The sequence below is a fragment of the Balaenoptera physalus genome (genome assembly GCF_965194825.1).
Source record: "Balaenoptera physalus genome assembly, chromosome: 15".
Lineage (NCBI taxonomy): Eukaryota > Metazoa > Chordata > Mammalia > Artiodactyla > Balaenopteridae > Balaenoptera > Balaenoptera physalus.
In genome coordinates, this window is record NC_138894.1 from 2143279 (window position 1) to 2167974 (window position 24696).

At 41.3% G+C, this 24696-nt stretch overlaps 1 protein-coding gene across 13 annotated transcripts in view; it reads right to left on the reverse strand.

Moving 5' to 3' along the window:
• Positions 1-24696, reverse strand: part of CCDC138 (coiled-coil domain containing 138) — a 60352-nt gene that overhangs the window by 33070 nt on the left and 2586 nt on the right. For 5 of the 13 annotated variants that reach the window (XM_082426482.1, XM_082426486.1, XM_082426483.1 and 2 more), the window contains exons 4-10: positions 22669-22791; positions 20794-20981; positions 15435-15593; positions 12237-12356; positions 9136-9213; positions 8915-9022; positions 6298-6462 (exon numbers count right to left, since the gene is read on the reverse strand). In XM_082426482.1, the coding sequence (XP_082282608.1) occupies positions 6298-6462; positions 8915-9022; positions 9136-9213; positions 12237-12356; positions 15435-15593; positions 20794-20981; positions 22669-22791 (941 nt within the window). The remainder of the gene's footprint in view (positions 1-6297; positions 6463-8914; positions 9023-9135; positions 9214-12236; positions 12357-15434; positions 15594-20793; positions 20982-22668; positions 22792-24696) is intronic. The other 8 variants (XM_082426487.1, XM_082426484.1, XM_082426481.1 and 5 more) reach the window with 4 other exon arrangements.

The following is a 24696-nucleotide window of genomic DNA, read 5'->3' on the forward strand; positions in this document are numbered from 1 at the left end:
ATGGTGAACAAAATTAAAACCAGAAAAGGCAGAAAGAGTGGAAAACAAAGAGAAACAAGTAACAAGGACAATGAAAAGAAAACAGTTAACACAGAGGGTACATACTAATCCAACTGTATCAATAATCACTTTAATGTCAATGTTCTAAATATACCAGTTAAAAGACAGGGACTGCCAGAATGAATACTAAAATGATACTACTTCTCCTTCTGTTCTTTCTAGTTCTATTTCTTCTATATTCATTTCTTTATCCTGTATTTCTACGTCTCCTATTCCTGGTTTGTTGAGTGTTTTTATCATGAGAAGGTGCTGAATCTTGTCAAATGCTGAACGTGTGGTTTTTGTTCTTCATTCTGGTAATGTGGCGAATTACAATGATTTTTTCCATATGTTGAAACATCCTTGCATTCCAGGAATAAATCCCACTTGATCATGATGTATATAACCTTTTCAATGTGCTGTTGAATTTGGTTTGATAGTACTTCATTGAGGATTTTTACATGAATCTTCATGAGAAATGCTGGCCTGCAATTCTATTTTCTTCTATCTGTGTCTGGCTGTGGTATCAGGGTAATGATGGCCGTACAGAATGAGTCTGGAAGTGCTCTTCAACTTTCTGCAAGAGTCTGAGGACGACTGGGGTGAGAACTTCTTTAAATGTTTGGTAGAATACTCCAGTGAAGCCATTTGGTAGAATACTTCAGTGAAGCCATTTGGTCCCAGGCTTTTGTTTGTTGGCAAGCTTTTCGACTACTGATTCAATCTCCTTACTACTTGTAAGTCTGTTGAAATTTTCTATTTCTTCATGATTCAGCCTTGCTAGGTTGTGTGTTTCTAAGAATTTATCCTTTTCTTCTAGGTTATCTAACTTGTTGGCATACAATTTTTCATAATATTCTCTTATAATCCTTTTCATTTCTGTGGCACCTGTTGTAATGCTTCTTTCATTTCTTTCTCTTTTTTATTTTGGCCACACTGCACAGATTTCGGGATCTTAGTTCCCCAACTAGGGATCGAATCCAGGCCCCCTGCAGTGGAAGTGCAGAGTCCTAAACCCTGGACCACCAGGGAAGTCCTACCTCCTTCATTTCTGATTTTAGTTGTGTCTCTGACTCTTCTCTTTTTTCCTTAATTTAGCTGGAGGTTTGCACATTTTTAAAAACTTCAAAGAACCAACTCTTAGTTTCATTAATTTTTTTCTATTGTTTTTCTATGGTCCGTTTTATTTACCTTTAATCTTTATTATTTCCTTCCCCCTGCTAACGCTGGGTTTAGTTTATTCTTTTTCTAGTTCTTGGGGTATGATATTAGGTTGGTTTCTTCTTTCTAATGTAAGCAGTAGATACAAATTTCCCTCTTAGCATTCATTGCTTTGACTGCATCCCTTAAGCTTTGGGTACATGTTTTTATTTTCATGTCTCAGGCATTTTCTAATTTCCCTTTTTAATTTATTCTTTGACCTCCTGGTTCTTCAAGAGTATGTTGTTTGTCTTTCCCATATTTGTAGATTTTCCCATTTTCCTTCTGCTACTGATTTCTAGTTTCATCCCACTGGGATCAGAAAAGATATATAAGGTCAGTCTTTTTAAATCTGCTAAGAGTTGTTTTGTGGCCTAATGTATAGTCTATCCCAAAGAATATTCCATGTGTCCTTGAGAAAAATGTATATTCTGCCACTGCTGGGTGAAATGTTCTGTATATGTCTGTTAGGTCTAACTAGTCTACAATGTTATTCAAGTCCTCTGTTTCATTTATGATCTTCTGTCAGATGTTCTTCTATCCATTATGGGGTACTGAAGTCTCCTAATACCAACCACATGTGTTGCTATTTATTTCTCCCTCTAAGTCTGTCAATGTTCGTTTTATATTCAGGAACACTAATGTTTTAGGCATAAATATCATTGTTATACTTTCTTGGTGAATTGATTCTTTTATCATACTAAAATGTCCTTGTCTCTTGTAAGTTTTTGATTTAAGGTTTGTCTATTTTGTCTGAACCACTCTGCTCTCTTTTGGTTACTGTTTGCATTGATTATCTTTTTCTACACTTTTCACTTTCAGCCTATGAGTGTCCTTAGATCTACAATGAGCCTCTTATAGACAGCAAATAGTTCAATGCTGGGTTTTTTCCATCTATTCAGACAGTCTTATGCCTTTTGACCTGGGAGTTTAATCTGTTTACATTTAAAGCAATTACTAGTAGGGAACGACTTGCTATTGCCATTTTGTTAACCGTGTTCTGCTTGCCTTACGGCTTTTTGTTCCTTTCTTCTTGTACTGCCTTCCTTCCTTTATGTTTCACTGATTTTTTTGTAGTGATATGCTCTCATCTGCTTCTCATTTCCTTTTGTGTAAAGTTAGAACAATTTTTTAAAGCGATAAAAACTAAACTTCAGTTATATACCAAAACACAACTTTTCTACAGCTCCTCCACCCCACTTCTATTATTCATGTGACAAATTACATCTTTATATGATGCATAACCCATTAACACAGATTTACAGGGTTTTTTTTTAATACTTTTGTTTTTTAAACTCCATGCAAGAATTAAAAGTGGATTTATGCACCAAACTTACAAGTTACTATATTTGTCCATGTATTTCCCTTTACTGTAAACTCTACAATATAGCTTCATGTGGCTGTTCAGTGTGTTTCATTTCAAATGGAAGGACTCCCTTTAGCATTTCTTACAGGGCAGGTCTATTACTAATGAACTCCCTGAACTTTTGTTTACCTGAAAAGTCTTAATTTCTCCATCATTCCGAAGGACAATTTTGCCAGATAATTGTATTCTTGGTTGATGGGTTTTTTCTTTCAATACCTTGTATATACCACCCACTGCCTTCAGGCCTGCAAAGTTTCTCCTAAGAAATCCGCTGACAGAGCCATATCTCATTTTATTGTGCTTCGCTATATTGCACTTTGCAGATATTGCAGTTTTTACAAATTGAAGGTTTGTGACAATCCTGCATTGAGCATGTCTATTGGCACCATTTTTCCAGCAGCATTTGTTCACTTCCTCTGTGTCACATTTTGGAATTTTCACAATATTTCAAACCCTCCACCAGCAAAAAGATTACAACTTGCTAGCATTTTGAAAGGTATGTACAATTTTTTTCTAGACATAAAGCTACTGCACACTTAATAGACTACATTACAGTGTAAACATAACTTTTATATGCACAGGGAGACCAAAAAATTCATCTGACTAGCTTTATTGCAATGGTCTGGAACCAAACCCACAGTTATCTCCCCAAGTGTGCTGTATTTTTACAAAAGCTCACTTGAATATGAAAAGTCACTTTTCTCTTGCTGATTACAAGAGTCTGTCTTTGACTTTCAACAGTTTAATTATAATGTGTCCCAGAGTGGGTTTTTTGGAGTTTATCCTAGTTGGAGTTTGTTAAGCTTCTTGAATTGTATGTCCATTTATTTTGTCAGACTTGGGAAGTTTTTGGCCATTTTTTTTTTCAAATAATCTTCAAAACAAATCTCTGCCCCTTCCTCTCTCTTCTCTTTCTGGGTCTCCCACGGTGTACATGTTGATCCACTTCGTCCACCTGCCAGGGTTCTGCAAGTCCGTCAGGTTTTCTTCAGTTTTCCCCATTCTCTCTCTCTTTTATTGCTCCTCTGACTTAATGACTTCAAATAACCTGTCTTCATCTTTGCTGATTCTTTCTTCTGCCTGATCAAGTCTGCTGTTGAGCCTCTCTAATGAATTTTTTCAGTTCAAATTATTATATTCTTCAGCTCCCAAATTCATTTGGTTCCTTCTTATAATTTCTACTTTTTGATATTTTCAGTTTGCTCACACTTCATTTTCCTAATTTTGCTTAGTCGTCTATTTGTGTTCTCTTTTAGCTCACAGAACATCTTTAAGAGAGTTTTACAGGGTTTTTTTGTCTGGAAGTTCAGAGAGCTGTGTTTCCTTATAGTCGGTTTCTGGAGCTCTGTTTCATTCCTTTGATAGAACCATATGCCACTTTTTCCTTGAATGCCTTATGACTTTTTTTGGTTTTAATTTTGGCATTTGGAAAAAACCACAACCCCTCCCAGTCTTAACGAGTGGCTTCATGGAGGGGAAGACCCTTCACCAACCAGCCCACCAATCAGCTTGTGGTTCTGGGACCTCTCAAAACTTTTCTAGGGATGTGTCTTCTCTGGGCTTGTGTGTGTGCTTTAACTACAACTTGAAGCTGCAGATTACACTCCAGGTTGTACTGAATTACTCCTTTTGCAATTTCTTTGAAAATACTCCACCTACCTATTTCTGAGTCCCACAAGAAAAGCAGTCTTATTAAGGCATACCATACTCAGTTTGATCATCTACTTAAATGTACCATACTTAGTCCCCATTGGCTTTTTGTGTTTTAAAATATTAAATCGATCTGCAAATGATAATGGGTCATGACTGTGATAAAATATACAACAAAGTATGTCAGAAGTTCCCAGAGGCAACTGGTAGAGCCATCATTCTGCAGAAGTATTTTCACAGCTATACTAGTGTTCTTAAAATAAATATAGGGATCATCAAAGTTTTTCAATACATGCTGTCAGAAAAAAGGCTTCATTATTTTAAAATCACAAATTGTACATACTCCTAAAAAGATCTGAATAGTTGCTTCTGTGTTGGCCACAAGTATATGCAGTTAAGTAATTCATTAGTTTGGTACTATTTATCCTTCTCTTATTCTATTAAGAAGGCTATTAATAAGTTTTAACATTATTCTACCTTTACTAATATACCAGGGACCATATATTAAAAATATTTTAGTTAAAGATCTAGGCTCAACAAAAACTGTAAATCCAGAATAAGTTAATAAATAACGATCCTCACTTAAGGATGATGACAAGAATCCCATGCCAAATATGTGCTCAACATTCTCCTCTTATGCCATTAACCTGATGTAAAAACAGAATATTACATGACCCATATTCCATCTGCTAAAATGATCGACTGTTAGCCTTAATATCCTAGGACTGCCCTATTGCCTCTAGCTCTAACAGATGATATTTCTATACAGAACTTTAATACCAGAAGCCTTCCTCATTAGCAGCTACTTCTAAAATGTGGTTAGATATAGATAGAATAGTTGATGCAAATTCTAAACGAAGATGTATTTGTTTCCCATTCCTGCCATAACAAATTACCACAATCTTACTGGTTTAAAGAACACAAATCTATTATCTCACAATTCTGTAGGTCAGAAGTCTGACTGAGTCTCAACCAGGTAAAATCAAGGTGTGAGCAGAGCTGAGTTCCTCCCTGGAGGCTGGGAAGGATCCCTGTTTTGCTCCTTTGGGTTGTGGTTGTAGGATGGAGGTCCTCGTTTCCTTGCTGGCTGTCGGCAGAAGGTAACTCCTAGCTTCTAGAAGCAGCTTGCATTCCTTGGTTAATGACCCTCTTCCTCATCTTCACAGCCAGCGAGGATGCAAGGATGCGCTGAGTGTCTCGCCTCCTCTTCTGCCTCTTTTGTCTGGCCTGAAGTGCTCACGTGATTACTGGACCCACCCAGATCATCCTGATTAATCTCTACTTGAGGGTCAGCTGATTAGTAACCTTAATTTACTTTTGCCATGTAAATGTGACACACTGACAGGTTCCAGGGATTAGGTTATGAACATCTCCAGGGCCATTATCCTGCCTAGCACAAAAAGCATTTAGAAGAAACTTTTTAGGTAAGGATGAAAACTGGAAATAATTTCCTCAAATGAAATCCTGGCCTGTATTTAATAATTCGTTAAACCAAACAAACAACTTTAGATATCCACTCTTCAGAATTTTAATGTATTTCTTGTAGAATGCAACCGTCAATCTCTAATGACAATTTATACTGACTGGAAATCCTGAGTATCAATATCCAAATTAATGTCTGTAATTTAAGAAAATGGTCATTTCTCTTTGTTAATGAGAAGTCCCTTGAAAATACTATTTAACCCTTCATGACAAAAGGCAAAATAAAATTATTTTAGTGGGATCTGAATCCTAAAATGATGTGTATCAGGAATTGTTCCTATCACTGATTATCTGCCTAACTCTAATACACAATTATTTTACCATTTTTGGAGTAGGTTTTCAATTTCTGGTCTGCCTTTAAAAAGAAATTCCCATCATGTTACAAAAAATATAAGTATGAATTAATTTGAATTAAGTCTGAAATGAATCTTTTTAGAACTGACTATTGGTATAATCAACTTTCTATCAAAAATACTTTCAATATTTTTTCTCTTGTAAAATGTACCACTTTTTCAATCTTCGTGTCTACTGAGTCATATATTTCAAATTAAAAAACAAACCTTCACACACTTCTGCTGAATATCATTTCTCTGAGAAGCAGATGTGGGTAGTGCCTTTTCACCATCCATTCCAGATTCTTCATGTTTCAATTTGCTAAGGTGATGATCCGAAATCCAGTCCATGAAGACAGTTAGAAGTTCATAAACTTGTCCATTAAGTGGTACCTATATGCCAAAAAACTAAATCAAGCACTTCTTTCAATTCACAGCCTCCTAAAACTTCAAAGGCAAGTTTTAAATTTGGTAAGTGACTACGGAATAATTTATCTAAAACACTAAAACATGTATTGGATGACAAAGCTTCTCCAAATGAAAGAAATTCCAAATCAAGTATCTCTAATTAATATTAGAAACATGTTAAATGCTGGCTGACAGAAGGGGAGAAACCCACCATAACAAGGAAATTGAAAGAACTGCACCTTATAACCAAAAGAGAGAATTTTCATTAAAATTCTTTATCCAAGTTTGATAACCGAGAAGAGTAAAATTGGCCTTAACTCAAGAGCATGAACCACCATAACTAATAGATTTTAATAAATTTAAAGGTCTCAAAAGCTAAACAATTTCCACCATGAAACTTCAAATCTTCTTTTTCCCAAAAAAGTTGTTTTCCTTTACACCATAACATTCTATAAATAGGGTATGAAAAATTTTTCCTGGAAATCCTGTTCTCTGAGAGTCTACCAAAATGGGAGGAAAATAAGAACAAAGTGCCATAAAAAAATTATAAATTCAACTAAACTGATTTCCGTGTTCCTTCAAATCACTTTTAGTCAGTTTAATTCAACATTTATCACACATGTTCCTTAAACAGGAACTGTGCTAGATTTAATTTTAGACAGAGAAATACAAAAGCAAATTAATAAAAAGGCAAAATTAAGCAGACAGCAATCCACAAAAACAGAATCAGATGAATGAAAACAAAGTTATACTATTCTGACCAAGAGTCACTTTTAACTTTCTCAATTTTCTTCACATAGGAACTTTTGATGAAAACTGCAATCATCTTGACTAACCTGAGTATAAATCTCCACTTTTTCCAATTTACTTTATTTTTTTTTTAATTAAAAAAAATTTTTCACGGGACTTCCCTGGTGGTGCAGTGGTTGGGAATCTGCCTGCTAATGCAGGGGACACGGGTTCGAGCCCTGGTCCGGGAAGATCCCACATGCCGCGGAGCAACTAAGTCCGTGCGTCACAACTACTGAGCCTGTGCTGTAGAGCTCGTGAGCCACAGTTACTGAGCCCGAGTGCTGCAACTACTGAAGCCTGGGTGCCAAAAGCCCGTGCTCTGCAACAAGAGAAGCCACCGCAATGAGAAGCCTGCGCTCCGCAACGAAGAACAGCCCCCGCTCGCTGCAACTAGAGAAAGCCCGCGCGCAGCAACAAAGACCCAATGCAGCCAAAAATAAAATTAATTAATTTAAAAAAAATTTTTTTTTTTACAGCCAGCATCCATGACAGGAAAAAGGCGGGGGTGAGTTAAATACGACCTTTTCCAACCACTAAACCCTCTGCACACAGCCGGGGCCTGGTAGAGGCGAGGGCAGGCGGGGCGGCCACAGGCTGGGGCAGCCCCATTGGGAGCGCAACGTGGGGCCCAGGAGGGGTCCTTGCAGGTCAGAAGGGGACCCTAGGCCTGGAGTCCCCGGGAGGGCCATGTGGCCAGTGCTGCCGCCCTTGCTGTGGCCGCCGTGCTCCTCTTGGACGAGACGCGGAGGCCGGGCCAGCGATGCTGTGGGCTTGGCTCCCTCCCCGCCCGACGTCGACAGCCCGCCCCGAGCTGACCTCCCACTGCAGGTGCCGGAGGGGATGCAGGCCGGGTCCTCTGTGCTCTCGGCAGCACGGCCCAGAGCCGCGGCACCTCCCTGCTGACACCCCGCAGCACCGCCAAGCGGGGGACCCGAGAGCTCGGCACAAGCAGCTCCCCCAGGCCTGGCCCTGCGGATGGACGAGGTCCCCGGCCTTCCGTCGAGGAGGTGCTGTGCGTGGACCCGTGCGCAGGACTGGGAGCGCGGCAGCTCCTGCTGGATCCGGCCCTGCCGCACCGCGCCGGCCCGTCACAGGCCAGACGGTGCCCATCCCGCCTCTGCTGCTGGGGCTCCCGTTGCCTTCCTGAAACAGGGCCATCCCCCCAGTTCACTCTATGAAAAACTAGAGCATTTATCAAAACCACTGAAGCCCAGTGAGGTATCACTACCCACCCACCGCAAAGGTCAAAATGAAAAAGACTGCGAACACCAAATGTTGGCAAAGTTGTCATACACACATTGCTAGCAGGAGTACGAATGGTACAACCGCTTTGGAAAACTGGCAGTTGCCCCAAAAGTTAAACATACCTCTACCTTATGACCCAGAAATTCCAGTCTTGGCTATATTTCCAAGAGGAATGAAAACACATGTCCCCAAAAAGCCTTATACACGAATATTCTTAGCAGCTGAATGTTTTGTTTTGTTTTTGCAAACAAAAGCATATTTGAAATATTATAGCAATACTTTTCTACAAAGAAATTATCACAGTGAATCCTTTCACACCAAGAAGAATGTTTGCTAAAGGGAAAAAAAAATAAGGAAGAGAAAAATGTCCTGGCTTTCCAATGGAGAAATCATATCATACCTTATAAGGTTTTGAAACTGGTACTTTTTCCTGTTTTAAACTTTTTGCTTCGTGAGCAGCGTGGGGATTTCCTTTCAATCTCTGTATTGTCATAAACTCATACTTCCTCTGTGACAGTACATATCCATGAATTTTAAAAAAAATTATATTAAAAGTGAGAAAGTCCAAAGGCAGTCATTTTAAATTTCACTTGTGTCTCAAGAGAAGAGCAGGTACCTTACCTGTAAATTATCTAAACGAGCTTGAACTCTTTTAGCCTGAACCTCCAGCTTCCTGTTTTCTTCACTTACTTCATTTAACTAAAGTAGGAAAACATTAGATATATCAATAGAAACCTCAAGCCGATTTCCTACTAAAGTTTTCCCAGTACTATCTTATCTAGTCTGTGTTACCAAGCAACATAACACAACAGACAGAGGTAGCACCCGTGATTAAAGATCACAGCTAAAACCACCATTTGGTCCTAAAACATTAAGAGTTTCTAAGAAAGTTTACTTCATTCTATGAAAAATGTGCAAGTCTCCTAACATCTTACACGTATACATTTTAATAGGAAACGTCTTTCAGTAGAACTTTTTATTGAACTATAATGTATGTACAGAAAAGTGTACAAATCATTAAATATCACCGTAATGAATTACTGGGATTGGAGTAAATGTATCTGTTAATTTAGGAAAACTGACATCTTTACCATATTGAGTCTTCTCATCCCTGAACATAACATAGACTTCAACTTATTTTGGTCCTCTTTAGCTGCTTTTAATAACATTTTGTACTCTTCACTATGTATGTTCTATACATGTATAATCTTTCTTTAGATTTATTCCTGGATAGCCATTGCTTTTTGATGCTACTACCCATAGTATCTTTTCAATAAACATTCACTACTTGATTATTGTTGATATACAGAAATACACTTGGTATTTTATATACTGAACTTATACCCAAAGATTCTCCTAAATTTGCTTAATTCTAATAACTTGTCTGTATGCTCACTTGGATACTTACTACATCTGTGCATAATCATGTCATCGGAGGATAATTCTTATTTCTTCCTTCCCGACCCTGCCTTTCCTCTCCTCACTGCACTGACTGGGACTTCAGCACAAAGTTCAACAAAACTGTAACAGTGAACACCTTTATCTTGTTCTGATCTCAAGGGAGAAGATTTCAATAACTTACATTAAGTGTGATTCAGAAGTTGGTTTGTTTTTTTTTTTGTAGATACTCTATGAGAATTAAGTTCTCTTCTATTACTAGTTATTATCTTTGAGTTGGTGCTGAATTTTAAATCAAGGAATTATATGATTTTTCTCCTTTTATTAGATGATGTGTTAATTTTCAAATGATAAACGACCCTTGTATTCCTGGACTAAGTCCACTGAGTTGTATTATACATTTTTTTTTTTTAATTAATTAATTTATTTATGGCTGTGTTGGGTCTTCGTTTCTGTGCGAGGGCTTTCTCTAGTTGTGGCAAGCGGGGGCCACTCTTCATCGCGGTGCGCGGGCCTCTCACTATTGTGGCTTCTCTTGTTGCGGAGCACAGGCTCCAGACGTGAAGGCTCAGTAATTGTGGCTCACGGGCCCAGTTGCTCCGCAGCATGTGGGATCTTCCCAGACCAGGGCTCGAACCCCTGTCCCCTGCATTGGCAGGCAGATTCTCAACCACTGCGCCACCAGGGAAGCCCCTGTATTATACTTTTTGTGTACCTCTGGATTCAATTTGCTGATATTAAAAATTTTTGCATCTGTACTCATGGGAGACTGGCTTGCATTTTTTTTCCTTGTAATGTTCTTGACAGGTTTAGTTTCAAGGTTATGCTGGCCTCATACAACAAGAAAGGGAGCATTTCTCTTTTTCTGTTTATGTAAATAAGGTACATGATATTTCCTCCTTAAAAGTTAGCCATTAGTCTTACTGCTCCTTCTTTGAAGGTAAGGTGTCTTATTTTTCTCTGATTTTATCTTTATCTAAAGTCTTTGTGTCTTAAAATAGCGTGCGTATATGGTTTTCCTCAGTATTTACCCTGCTTAGGGTTAACAGAATTTCTTAGAATCTACAGGTTGGCATCTTTCACCAGCTTTGGATATCACCTCTTCACATATTATATTTTTGCCTTATTAACTACTTTTGGAACTCCCGTGTTAAACTTCTTCATTATGTCCCACATGCCTCTCTTGTGAATTTTCCAACCTTTCTCCACTCCTATCAATAGGTTCAAACTCGTAATAATGCACACTTCCCGTCACCACACACTCATCAAACACACGCAAGATTATCAAGGATTATATCCACCTAAGAGACACATATGGGCAACAATGCACCTATACTAGCAGTTAAAGAAACCCTTCTCAAAAAAGAGTGCTCGCCTGAGACTGTGATGGGAAAAAGCAGTCTCTCCAGGATAAGGAGGCTTCCAGACAACAGTGAGTCAAGGTGACACTCTAATTGTGGGAGGTTAGACCTGATTCAGAGAAGCCAGAGCATCACATCAAGTGAGAAATGGGGGACCTAGTTATCACTGCCAAGGGGAAAGGTTGTAACAAGTAGTGAAGAACACACAGCTAGCCAAGGGATTCCAGGAGCCCAGTTCTATCCCAGAGTACGAGCTCACCAACATGTGGGAATCCACGAAGCTCCCCAGCCCAAGGCCTTAACCACTGAAGTGACGAGCTTTACCCGCTTCTGCTCATCTACGCTTCCCTCCCCACGAACACACACGATCACTCTCCTGTCCCTCTTCCACAGAGCCCTTCACTTTCACATCTTTCAGGCAAAAACTGGCAAAGGGAAGTGGAAAAAAAAAAAATACAACTCATAAGAATTTTGTGCAACTTGAGTATTATTAAGCACTGAGCTAAACCACAGCACTTAATACATAAGGGCAGTGCAATGTGACACGGTGGGCATGAGCTCACGCTCCCCAGCACAGGATCAACACATCACAGACACTCCAAACATAAAGAGTGGTGTGTAACAGCAGGTGCAAGAACAGCACAAAGCTACAAATCAGCGCCTAAAGTACCCAGGTTAGCAGGTTTTCTTTTGCTTGTTTTTAATCTAAGTCATTGCTATTAATAGTTTAAAAAATTTCAAGTTGTCAAACATCTCAGCTGGTTGTCAGAACAGATGATGAGAAACCAAGAGCTTAAGAATACTTTATTTATATTTGGAAGTATTTTATAATAAAGGTAACAAATAAAGACAAGCAAGGTTTTCTCAAGCCAGAATATGTTCTAAGATTTTGACTTAACAATTTGTTAATCTATATAGTTCTAAGAATGTCTTATAATCTAATATAGATATAATAGGTCTTACCTGTTTTTTTAAGCTATCATTCAATTCTTTCAATGCATCAAAAGAGGACCTTAGCCTCCTGCTTTCTTTATTTCTTTCCTTAAGAACTTCAGTTAAGTGCTCCACTTCTGCATCATGTTGCTAGGAGGGAAAAAATACAGATTCTATGTCACTAATGCCACTGAACATAAATTAATTAAAAATTAAAACTCCTTGAATCACACGGACTTTAATCAGAGTATTTAAGCATAACAACTAATACTGCAAATGATTTATAAAAACTGTATAATCAACCAAACTAATAACAAAGCATTAAAAACATATGTTAAATACCTATTAAAACATAGGACACAAATTAATTAGCAATTAGGCTACTTTCTGCTTCTGCTCAGAAAAATCCACAACAGAAACACACTGAAATAATTTCTATTTGACATCATGGAATGATAAAACAATGAAGGATTTCTGATCCTTTTCAAGAGACTAGTTAATTATTCATAGCTTTTTGAATTAAAATTTAAGGTTTAAATTACCCTTGTGGAGTAGAAGAAATATGCCATAGACAGAACAAACTAATTTCTTGTTCTCATAAATTAGCTAAAATTGTACATCTCAGAAAACTTAAATAATAAAACTTCCTGAGCCCCAAACTATTCGACTTTCCTTAACCAGTTTTATAGATGATTAAAATCAATTTCCCCTCTAATTCCATTTAAATGAGAGCGCTTTTAGATTTAAATTGTGAATACTTACATAGTTTCTTTCACCTTTTACTCTCAAATTTATGCATAATGTGTTAAAACAAGCAAGTTTCCACAGGAAATCAAGAAACTGAGTTAATTTCCTTCTTTCAAGTAATCATCTAGGTTCCATTAAAATAAAGCAGTTAGCTTTATACTTACTACAAGTAGCAAACACACAAATCCAAAGAGAAAAAAATCAAGGCTAAAACTGGGATGGAGAGCGCTGAGAATCCAAGCATTCATTCTTTGCCCTGTTTAAAAATCCAAGCTTGTGATGGGGAAGGGTAAGCTGGGACGAAGTGAGAGAGTGGCATGGACACATATACACTACCAAAGGTAAAACAGATAGCTAGTGGGAAGCAGCCGCATAGCACAGGGAGATCAGCTCGGTGCTTTGTGACCACCTGGAGGGGTGGGATAGGGAGGGTGGGAGGGAGGGAGACGCAAGAGGGAAGAGATATGGGAACATAGGTATATGTATAACTGATTCACTTTGTTATATATATAGCAGAAACTAACACACCACTGTAAAGCAATTATACTCCAATAAAGATGTTTAAAAAAAAAAAAATCCAAGCTTGTGAAAAAAACTAGCTTTATGCAACTTTATTATTACATTAAATGACTCCCGAAATAACTTAGGATATGGTCACAAATACTATACGTATTTTAAAAATTAAATTAATATTCTCACTGTACAAATCTTCCACCTCCAGAAGAGATTAAAAATGTATGACATGGGTTCCATTTCCAGAGGGCTCTCTTACCGATTACAACTAATTAAAACTAAAAACCGTACACAAAACACAAAAAGCTACTACCTAAGGAATGTCAAAGGGAAACAAAACCAGGGAATAGTAGAAAGGAGGGAAAACCTGGAGAAGAAACCATCAAGGGGCTGAAGTTTCCTGGGTTTCGTTTTCCCTTGCAGTCTTGCCCCAGGGCAGGCTCCAGACACTGCTAATCGGAGAGAAACTGCTTTTCAGGGCTGCGAAACCAGGAAGAGGGGACCCCACGAGCCAAGGAACGTGCTCAAATCTGGATCAGCCCTGAGCCGGCGAAAGCAGCAGAGCAAAGGAGCAGAGACAGGAATTCAGTTTAAAAACAGCCCCACTGCGCAGTAGGCACCTTAAAGACCCAGAGCATCACAGCAGAGGCTGAGAACCCCCAGCGGTGCCCGCGTGACAGGCTCCAGAGCAACAGCACAGGCTTTGGAAACCGAGCGACGGGGGCACAGCCCACACGGTGAGAAAACACTCAGCCTCGACCCACTGGGCTCACTGCTTAAGAAATGAATACATACAACCAACATTCTTCAGAGTGTTATGAAAGGATCCAGAATCTATACAAAATTAATAATATCCAAAAGGTCCCGAAGACAATCCCAAACTCACTGCACATACAAAGAACCAGAAAAATGTGATTAGGTTTCAAGAAAAATGCCAACCCTCAGGTGATCTAGAGTGGAATTTTTAACTGAATTCCAAATGCCAATGAATGCAAATGGAAAGACAGAAATTCTCGTAAGAAAAACTGAAAATAATTGGAAAATTTAGAACTTTAAAATGCCAGAAATAAAAAAATTCTCTACGAGCTCAATTGCAACATGGAAATGAAAGAAGAAACCGTGATCCCGTGATCAAATCTGAAGGACGCACAAGAAAAGGACTGAAGAGAGGAACAGCCTCAGAAACCTGCGGGGTGACAGCAAAGTGGGAGAGGGGGGAGGGTGCTTGCTAGGGGGTGCAGGGAGGCGGGGGGAGACGGGCAACTACAAGGAGCGCGTGGGAACTCTGGGGGCCGGGATACTCTTCTTCTTGATCACGGCGCCCATCACGAGACTGCACGCGCTTTCTAAACAAATAGTAAATTCTCCTCTATATAAGTTACATGTATAGTAACCCATCTCTTGATATGAAACAAAGAACAATACCATACCAACTACCTGACAGTCTTGATAAAAATATTTAATCTGAATATAAATGTTAGGAAACGATCAGGCAAATACAGAATAAGACACACTCTTTTAAGACTACAGGCCAAAAGTCTTCAAAAAAAGCCTCACAAAAAGCAAAAATGGTGACGTGGATTGCTCTAGATCCAGAGAAACCAATGAGATTTGCCTGCATTTTGTCTAGTTCTTTGATCAGAGAACAAAACAAAAAGCAATAAAAGACAATTTGGGGACCCACTGGGAAAGTGAGCGTGGACTGTGTGTGTATTTTAGGTTAAACTATACAATTAGCACGCATTTCCTGTTCAACAGTGGTGTGGAGAACGCCCTCATCCTGAGGCGATCCACAGCACGGAAGAAGGACTTAGGGTGCTGGCTCTTGATTTTTGCAACCCACCTTCAACTGGTCCAGGAGAAAACGTGAGGGCGGAGAGGCTGAGCAAACGTGCAAATGCGAACGAGCAGGGAGCCCAAACCAGAGGAGGAGGGCCCTGCGCGCTAAAGTCAGCGCCATGCGCTTACCTCCTTCAAGATCTGGAACCTTGTAAAAACCTCTTCTCTGACACCTTTAATCTTATTCAAGGCACTTTCATGTCTGAAAAGCAGCTCTTCTCTCTCAGCCAGAAAACGTTCTCGCTTTTGAAGCTCTTCAGCAAATTCCTGTTGTGCTGCAGTTTCATACTGTATGGAAAGGGCAGAGTTTAGTGTTTTTCAGAAGCACACGCACCAGCGGTACAAGTGAGAGTCTCATTCACTGAGATGGCAGCTCAATCGAACGGCGTTTCGGACGCAGGGGAACCGAGTGAGCGCAGACACAGCAACAGCCAGACTGGCGTGCAGGTGACCCTGTACTTTGCAGGATCCACCGGTGAGATTCCACCGTGAGGACTCGAGAGAATTTGGGGTGCAAGCGAGGGGAGCACCGCGGAGCTCCCCGCGCCCGCCGGGATGCCCTCCACCCCTCCCCTTCCCATCACCTGGGCTGCCCTCCAGCCACCTTCCCTGCCCCGACGCCACCAGCTGAGCTCCCCTGGAGAAGAAAGCCTCACACCTGAAGAGGCGCTCCTGTGCGGCCCAGAAATCCTCTCCCACCTCCCCCCATTCCCCACGGCGCCTATGCAAACCTTCTCCACCCTCCACCCTGAACCCATCACCTCCTCCAGCCTCTGTGCAGGCAGCCTGGTCTCTGCCTTCACGGGGGCACAGAAGACAGTGCGGGGAGGCAGCCTTACAAAGGGAGGCCGGCCTCCCACTGCCTCTGCCTCCTGGGGAGACTGCTGCCACGCAGTGCTCTATTATTTCCAACACTGCCGTCGCATCAGAAATGAAATCTCTCTGGACCCCGCCCACTGGCCTCCCCTGCTCACAAACTTCTTTAAAATGTTGTCTACGTTTGCTGAGCCCTCTTGACATCCCAGTCACTCCTCGACGTACTGATACTTTCATCTGGCCTCAACCCACGTCCCCCACTGAACCAGCTGCCCAATCACTGAACCCGCAGGTCCCGCTGCAGCCCTGGTTTCACGCATCGCACACTCTGGTCCCCTCCTTCCTCGCCTCCCTGACACCACCTCCTCCGGGTCCCCTTTCCCCTCCGCGGGCTCTACTCCCTCCCCTGCCCTTCAATTACTGCGCTCCTCAAGATTGGGGATTAGGCTGCTTTCTTTCTCCATACTTCCTCTGCTTGGTTCCATCCACCCAGGGTCTAAAAGCACTGCGTACGCAACTCACTGTTTCCAAACTGCGGTGCTCAGCTCTTTCCCCCAAGCTCCAGACTCAAGTCCAAGCTGCCTATTAACATCTCCACCTGTGTGCTTTCAGGTAGCACAAAATAGTCATGTCCAAAATTGAAATCAATTCGCCATCAGGGCAATGCAAATCAAAACCCCGAGACAGCACTTCACATCCACTAGGATGGCTAGAATCACAAAGACAGCGAGAAACTGGAACCCTTGCTCAGCACTGGTGGGGCGTAAAATGGTGCAGCCGTTTTGGGAAACAGTTTGACAGGTCCTCAAAAAGAGAAACACACAGGGCTGCCGTACGACCCAGCAACTCCACACCCAGGTACACACCCAGGAGAGGTGAAAGCACATGTCCACACAAACCTTAAACACGAGTGTTCACAGCCGCGTTAGTCTTAATAGCCAAAAGAGTGGAAACAACCCGAATGTCTACCAGTTGATGAATGGATAAAGAAAATGTGGAACATCCTTATAATGGAATACTATTCAACAATAAAAAGGAACAAGGTACTGATACATGCTGCCACATGGATAAACCTTGAAAATACCATGCCAAGTGAAAGAAGCCAGTTACCTCATGCTTATATGAAACATACTTACTACATATTTATATGAAAAATCCAAAACAGGCAAATCCATCGAGACAGAAAGTAGATTAGTGGTTACCTAAGGCTGAGGCGAGTATGGGGAGACATGAGGAGAGACATGCAATGGGTAAGGGAGTTTCATTACTGGATAATGAAAATATTCTAAAATTGGCTGGGGTGATGGCCAGTGTAACTCTTTGAGTATACCGAAAATAAATTGCACACTTTAAAATAAAGAGGCCCTTCCACCATGTGACGACACAGCAAGAAGATGCTGTCTATGAACCCGGAAGCGGGCTCTCATCAGACCCTGACCTGCTGCTTCCTGCAGTGCCCGGCAGGCCCTGTGAAGGTACACCTCCCTCCTCCCTTTCCTGGGATGGCTCACGGTCAGGCTCTCCTCTGACCACCAGTTCTGGACGCGGAAGCTTTCTGCACAGGACCAGCCTCCCCTCTGAACACCCAGCAAGGCCTCAGTCCCAGCAGTTCCTGAGGCAGATGGATGAGGCCCTCAGAGGGATGGGTTCTACTACAATCACTGGAAGATTCCCCATCATCAGTCAACCACTGGCAGAAACGTGCTGCAACCTTTTCACCTTAGCAGATGATGAAAGCCAAAAAATTCTGACATGGTGCTTATGTTGTCTGATTAACAAAGAACCACAGAATTCTGGAGAATTGAAACTGAACTCCTGGACACAGTCTTGTTACCTCGTGTACTCTCAAGGTCTTTAGGTTTGCACTGTAGGTTACTATCCTGGTTGGCTTAAAAATATGGTTTTATCATTAGTGTCTGAACTCAAGAGAGAATCACGTTAATGGAACGTAAGCGAACGGGCACTACCCGCCCCCCCCGGAGGACCACGTGGTGCCCGTGTTGCCTTTCCTCACGCGTCAGGGAGCAAACGGAGCTGCCTGCGGGGCGCACTCTATCCTGCTGCGCATCTACACAGAAATCAAGTCCTGGCGGTTTATTTACAGGCTGGAATACAAAACGGCAATTAAAACGAACGAACTAGATCTACATTTTCCACGTATGTAAATCTCAAAAATGTAATAATAATGACGCAAGGGAAGTTGTGAAAACATATCCACAATGTGTCATTACATAAAATTTTAAAACACTCAAAAACAACGCATACATACGAATACATAAAGGGTTTAGTTAAAACATAACAGAAATGATCCACACTAGCTTTAGGGGAGGGCTTTATCCTGGGAAGAGAAGAAACGGGATGGGAGACGGGTGCTTCATCTGTAATTGAAACGCTTTACTTCTTTAAAAATATCAAATAGAAATATTAATAAAATGTTAATATACTAAAATACTGGCAACAGGCACACTGCTGATGTTTCTCTACATGTCGTATTTTTTTAAAAACTAAAATACAGGGAATTCCCTGGTGGTCCAGTGGTTAAGACTCTGTGCTTCCACTGCAGGGGGCACGGGTTCGATCCCTGGTCGGGGATAATAGGATCCTGCATGCCACGTGGTGCAGCCAAAAAATACAACATTAAAATTTAAGAAAACAAATTAAAAAAACAAAAATACAGTGTTACCTTGTAAAATAAAGAAAATGAAGAAATTATTTCCTGCACAAAAAGTTAGAATTGTTTAAAAAATGGAATTAATTAATCCTCTCCTTCTCTAGTTTTGTCCCCTATCTCAGCAAAAAGCAGCCCATTTCCAATACCCAAAGAACTGACCTGCATTTCCCCCTGAACTACAAGCCTATCGCACATCTCCCAAATTGAAACAATCTCCAAGACCTTCTGATCCCACCTCTTCACGATGCTTAGAGCCCCTGGCTCCCCTCCACCCCCAGGGCCCTCACCCTAGCCCAGGGCACTGCTCCTACCTCTTCACACTGCACCTGCTCCAGGCCTCACCTACTTACCGCGTGAGACCTGCGTCTCCATTTCACTCTCAAACCTGATCCATTCCAGATGAAAATCTCGATCTTTCTCCCTAAATCCATTCTTCCTCCAAGTGGTACAAACCAGAAACGCGGGAATCATCCTCAACACCTTATTCTCTCTGCACCATATCCAACACTTCACCCCAAGTCCAAAATAAATCTCCAATCTACTCACTTCTGTTTCTCTGCCGCCATCCCAGTCCGAGTGACCAGTATCGCTCAGCGGGACCACTGCAGTAGAATACCCTATCTGGGCTATCAACTTCCACACCCGTCCCCTCCAATCCATTTCTTTAAGCAACTCTGCAGAGTCCCCTGCTACATTTCCCTTGAATGAGTGTTACCAGGCCTCAGGGGCTTCTCATACCAGAACGTCTGTCTACAATGGACCTCTTTCACTGGGCTAAACGCCACCCAACCTTCAGCGTCTGACTTCAATGTTATTTTCTTAGAAATACCTTGCCTGGTCTCTCAGTCCACTCCAATCAGGTGTTCATATTATAATTATATCATTCACTAAAATTTGTACAACTGTAACTACATGGGTACTTATGCATCACTTCTAATAAGCTATGCATGGCAAGGACCATATACTCTATTTACTTCTATATACTCAGCACTTAGCATCAAAAAGCATATTAAGAGGTGTTCAAATATTTGTTGAATGAATGATATCACACAACATACCAAAAATGTATGTTTAATGACAACACGATAAAAGACCACAAAGTAGTTTTTTAAATCAGATTAAACTACAGATTAATTAAACAAGATTAACCCACTGTACTTCATTTTTTAAATTAAATATTTATATCTTTATTGTGTTTGCTATACACGATAGCTATGTCCTTAGAACCCTTACTCTTTTTTACCCTGTAAAGTACGGTCGAAGGCATCTTCTTAACACACTGGCTTCACCCTGGCACTCCTTGGCCTGAGCTGTCAGCATCTTCTCTCCCGACAGGCTGGTGACCTCACAACCTGATAAAGCCCTCCTTCCAAAGTGTCTCACCTCCAACTCCTTGTACCAAGAATGTCCTCCCCGCTCCTCTCCTCTTGAACTTCTGCCTCTCTGTCAAGTTACCACATTAAGTCTCTCCCTGAGCTTTCCCCCAGCGATTTTAGGCCAAAATAATCTTCTGAAATGCTACAGTAATTATAATCTTATTTTTTATTTAGAATTATTTAGACAAAATGATACTGGCTTTTAAAAAACGTTTATTTCATGTGTATAAAAATGTAACGTATTTCCAACTAGAAGAATTTCAAACAGAAATTGTTATTACATATACTTCTGCTTCCTTCTGTACTCCCACTTAGTGGATGCTTGAGAAAGACATGAATTACATCCTTTAGAGACAAAGAAGATAAAGGCCACTGTTCTGAACTGAATTCTGGTGAGAGCTGACAGGAGAACTTTTTACATATAGGTATTTAAAACAATGAATCTAGAACACCTACTTCAAAAAGCATACTTTACCAGCAAATTCTCTTTTATTTCTTCAGTAAGGATGGAATGGAAATAAACACTTAACACAATTAAAACGAAACACCAGTGTTCGTGTTTCCTCAACGTTCGGCGCTGACAACATCAACATTTCCGGACCCTCAGTTCAGCCTGCGGGCTCACCTGCAGTTTCCGGTATATCTGGAGTAACTCATCGTAGATCTGGTTGACCTGACGCGGAAGCACACCCTGCCTGTTTGAGGCTCTGGACGCTGGGGAGCTGACACGTTTCGAAGGAGAGTCACTGGCATCACTGCAACAGTCAGTCCAGTTCCTTGAATCTGAGGCCGAATTAGTTGGCCTGGCAACTGCTAAGAAAATTAAACTTAAATTAAAAACTGAATTTATAGTTTTAAATATCCTCATAGTATTGTTAAAAAGTTTCAAGGACTATATGCAGAGAGAAAGAATGATACAGCAAACGGTTAACATTTAGAAAATTTGGATGAAAGCCACACAGGAATTCTTTGCGGTCTTTTTGCAACTTCTCCATAAATCTGAGATTACTTCAAAAATGAGTGCGCGAAAGCACTTATGGATTAACTGCCTAGACCAAGAAATGGAAAGTTACCTCAGAAACCCCGGAGCACATTCCCTTCTCTCCCTTACACCAAATTAACCACTAACCCAAATACAGTGTTCATCATTGTTTCCCTTCTTTTTAATTTTTACTACTTATGTTTAAAAAATTATTTGTTTTGCCTGTCTTTAAACTTTATGTAACGTCTGTAGTTAAATAATCATATAATGACGTAACCTCTATAACCTCCCCCGTTAAATAACACGTTCCTGCATTAACGACGGCGGCAGGTGCACCACCCTCCACTGCGTCACCTGTGCTGTGTTTTTCGTGCACGGACACCCGAGCGGGGCGGCCTCGCCCCTGGCCCCTGGCGCCCACGGGGAGCGCTCCCCTAGAGCACACGATTGGCAGCAACACTGCGGGGTGGCAGGGTACGCGTGCAGAGTCCACTGCCCGGGGCCCAAAGCTAACCAACTCCCCTGACAGCAGTGGAGAGCGAGGCCCTCCTGCTTCGCTTCTCGCCAGCACTGAGCTATCAGAACTCACGCTCTGCGAACACCGAGCACAGTGGTTTTCCCTTGCGTTGGCCTCCAGCTGGGGCAGCGGCCCCGGCTTTAAGAAGGGCTCTCCCACAGTACTCCCCGTCTTGGACAGACTGGGGAGCCAACACAAAAAGTAGGAATGTTTAAAAAGGAAAATGTCTCCCTTCCCTCACTCAGCAGACGCTCTTCAAGGGGAGACCCCCCTCTCCAGGCTCCCGTCCACCCAGCACCGGCCTGAAGACTCCTTAGTTCTGTCAGCCTTTACACACACTCAGCATTTGTTCAATGGTCATCCGTGGGAAAATCCACCGCACAGCAGGAAACACAAGCCGGCAGAAGTATTCTTCGTGCTCCCCGTACACTGAGATGAATGGCGAAGAGGACGGAGCCGCAAGTGTCCTGTGTGTGTGGGAGATGCATAGGCTCCCGGGGGCAGCCGGGTCCTGCAGCCAAGAGGGGAGGGCACCACCCCGGCTGCCTCTGTTCCTGAAATCCTGGCAAAACTAGGATAGGCAGCCAGGTACAGAGAGCAACCACCGGCTCAGGGCCAAAGGAAGCCAGACCTCAAGTGATCTGGACTATTTTCCTAAAATGTTTAAGGAAGAGGCATCTACTACCATAATTTTACTCACTTCCTAACAAATACTGACATGAAAAAGAACTGAAAAAATTATAAAAATATTCAGTTGATTATTAAGCACTTTTGATAAACTTTGAGAGTGTAGAAATTCTACTGGAAAATCATGAAGTTTATTTTTTCTTCTCCTTTAGCTTCATGACAAGCACAGTAGCCAGCTCATGGCTTACAAAGCTCCAGGACACAGATATACAGACCCCTGAGAACCAGCGTTATTACTATGGGGTAAGCTTTACGCGCCCTACTGGACAGAGGTACTGTTTAAATGACTGTTCTAAAATGAGTATTTCTCTTACCTTTGTTTATCTCTTTAAAAGACTGCTTGTTTATTTCGGAGGTACTAACTCTATGATCATTCCCAATGAACTCTTCCTCTGTTTCCCGTTGTTCTAAATCTTGAAAAGAATCCAGTTCATCATCTAGGCTTTAAAAGAAATTCTATCACAGCATTCTGGAAGATTTCTACAGCATTTAAAGCAGGTGAGACTGCTTTTCAAATATTAACAGCATAACAACTGAGAAAAATGTAACAAGTAAACATGTTTAAAAAAGCAAAAGGAAAAATTATAAAGTACCAGTCACTGATGCTGAAAACTCACTACAAAGATCCTTCTACACATTCAAACAGGCTCAACTGCAAACTGCTGAAAACTCACTACAAAGTTCCTTCTACACATTCAAACAGGCTCAACTGCAAACTGCACACCCTGCCGACACTCCACACTCCTCCTTCTGACCCCGGACACTGCTGTGAGGCAGATCTGACAGGCACTGCTTTGTCTAATTGTAACTAAGAGAACCAGTGTTTAAGGTGACAAAACGGAACCCTAAAGTTCAATTAGCTGACAGGTGACATAACCAGCAAAAGGTGAAGCAGAACTAGAATCCCAGGTGTTCTCTCCAAAAAGATCACCTGAACGTTGACATTTCCAGACCAGTGCTGTTCAAAAGGAATATACTGCAAGTCACAAAAGATAACTTAAAATTTCTGGGAACTCCCTGACAGTCCAGTGGTTAAGACTCTGTGCTCTCACTGTCGACCGCCCGGGGTTCAATCCCCCGTCGGGGAACTAAGATCCCGCGCAAGCCTCTCGGTGCCGCAAGAAGAAAAAACAAAATTCTAACAGCCATACTGAAAACATAAAAAGACATGAAATTTTAACAATATACTATATTTAACCCAGTATATCTAAAAGACTGTTATTTTAACATACAATCAATATTTTAAAATAAGACATTTTACATTCTTTTAGCCATCTTTAAAATCAGCTGTGTATTTTATACTCAGCACATCTCAATTCAGACCAGCCCCATCTCAAGAACTCAACAGACACCTGCGGCCTGTGCTGGGCAGTTCTACGACTCCACACTAGATCACAACTAGGGACTGTGGAAAAACTGTCGAATGTTAGAAACTTTCACAGTCCACAAGCTTCAACTTGTAACTTGAAATTACACCCAGACCGCTTACCTTAAAAATAAAACTATCAGTTAAATATATGAAAATAATTTCCATGAATTCATAATTAACTTCCAGCAATTTTCTCTTTCCTTCCTCTATATTCGATCAACCCCATGTCCAAATCTTGACTCCAGATCAACTAAGTGACTTTGTGAGCACCAAAGGAAACGGCAGTAACAGTAATGATGACAAATAGCGGTGCATCTGAGCGCTTCTCTACGTACTGAACACTGTTCTAAGTCCTTTACATGGATTAATTCGTTTAATCAGAGAATGAAGCAATTCAAGCTCCAAAATATCAATCACATTAACAACAGATACCTTAGGCACAATTTTCTGTTTTTCTCTCCACAATTACCCCGTTTCATTTTGTATACGTACACATTTTTATGGTTTAACGTTATTTCAAAATGTCTGCTCCCTCTCGATACCTAAGCACTTCCTTCTGCCACATATTTTTGGCACTAATAGTATTCAACTTAGAACTTTATTTCACCTCAGCCTCCATTGTTTTTACAGTGGTTTTACCCAGAGTAAAATCTCTTCTACAAAACTGCTGACTCCTCACAGCCCAGCACCACATCATACGTATGCTGTAGGCACTGATACCAACCCCCTGGGCTGACTTCTTCCGTCTCTCTGCTACCTGGGACACAGTACTCACCACACCAGGAGACACACGACACAGACTAAGTTAATACCGCCGCCTAACAAACTTGTACTCGTTTTTACCCTAATTCCTTAGTTAATTAAAAAAAAGGGGGGGTGATTCCCTGGTGGCGCAGTGGTTGCGAATCTGCCTGCCAATGCAGGGGACACGGGTTCGAGCCCTGGTCTGGGAAGATCCCACATGCCGGGGAGC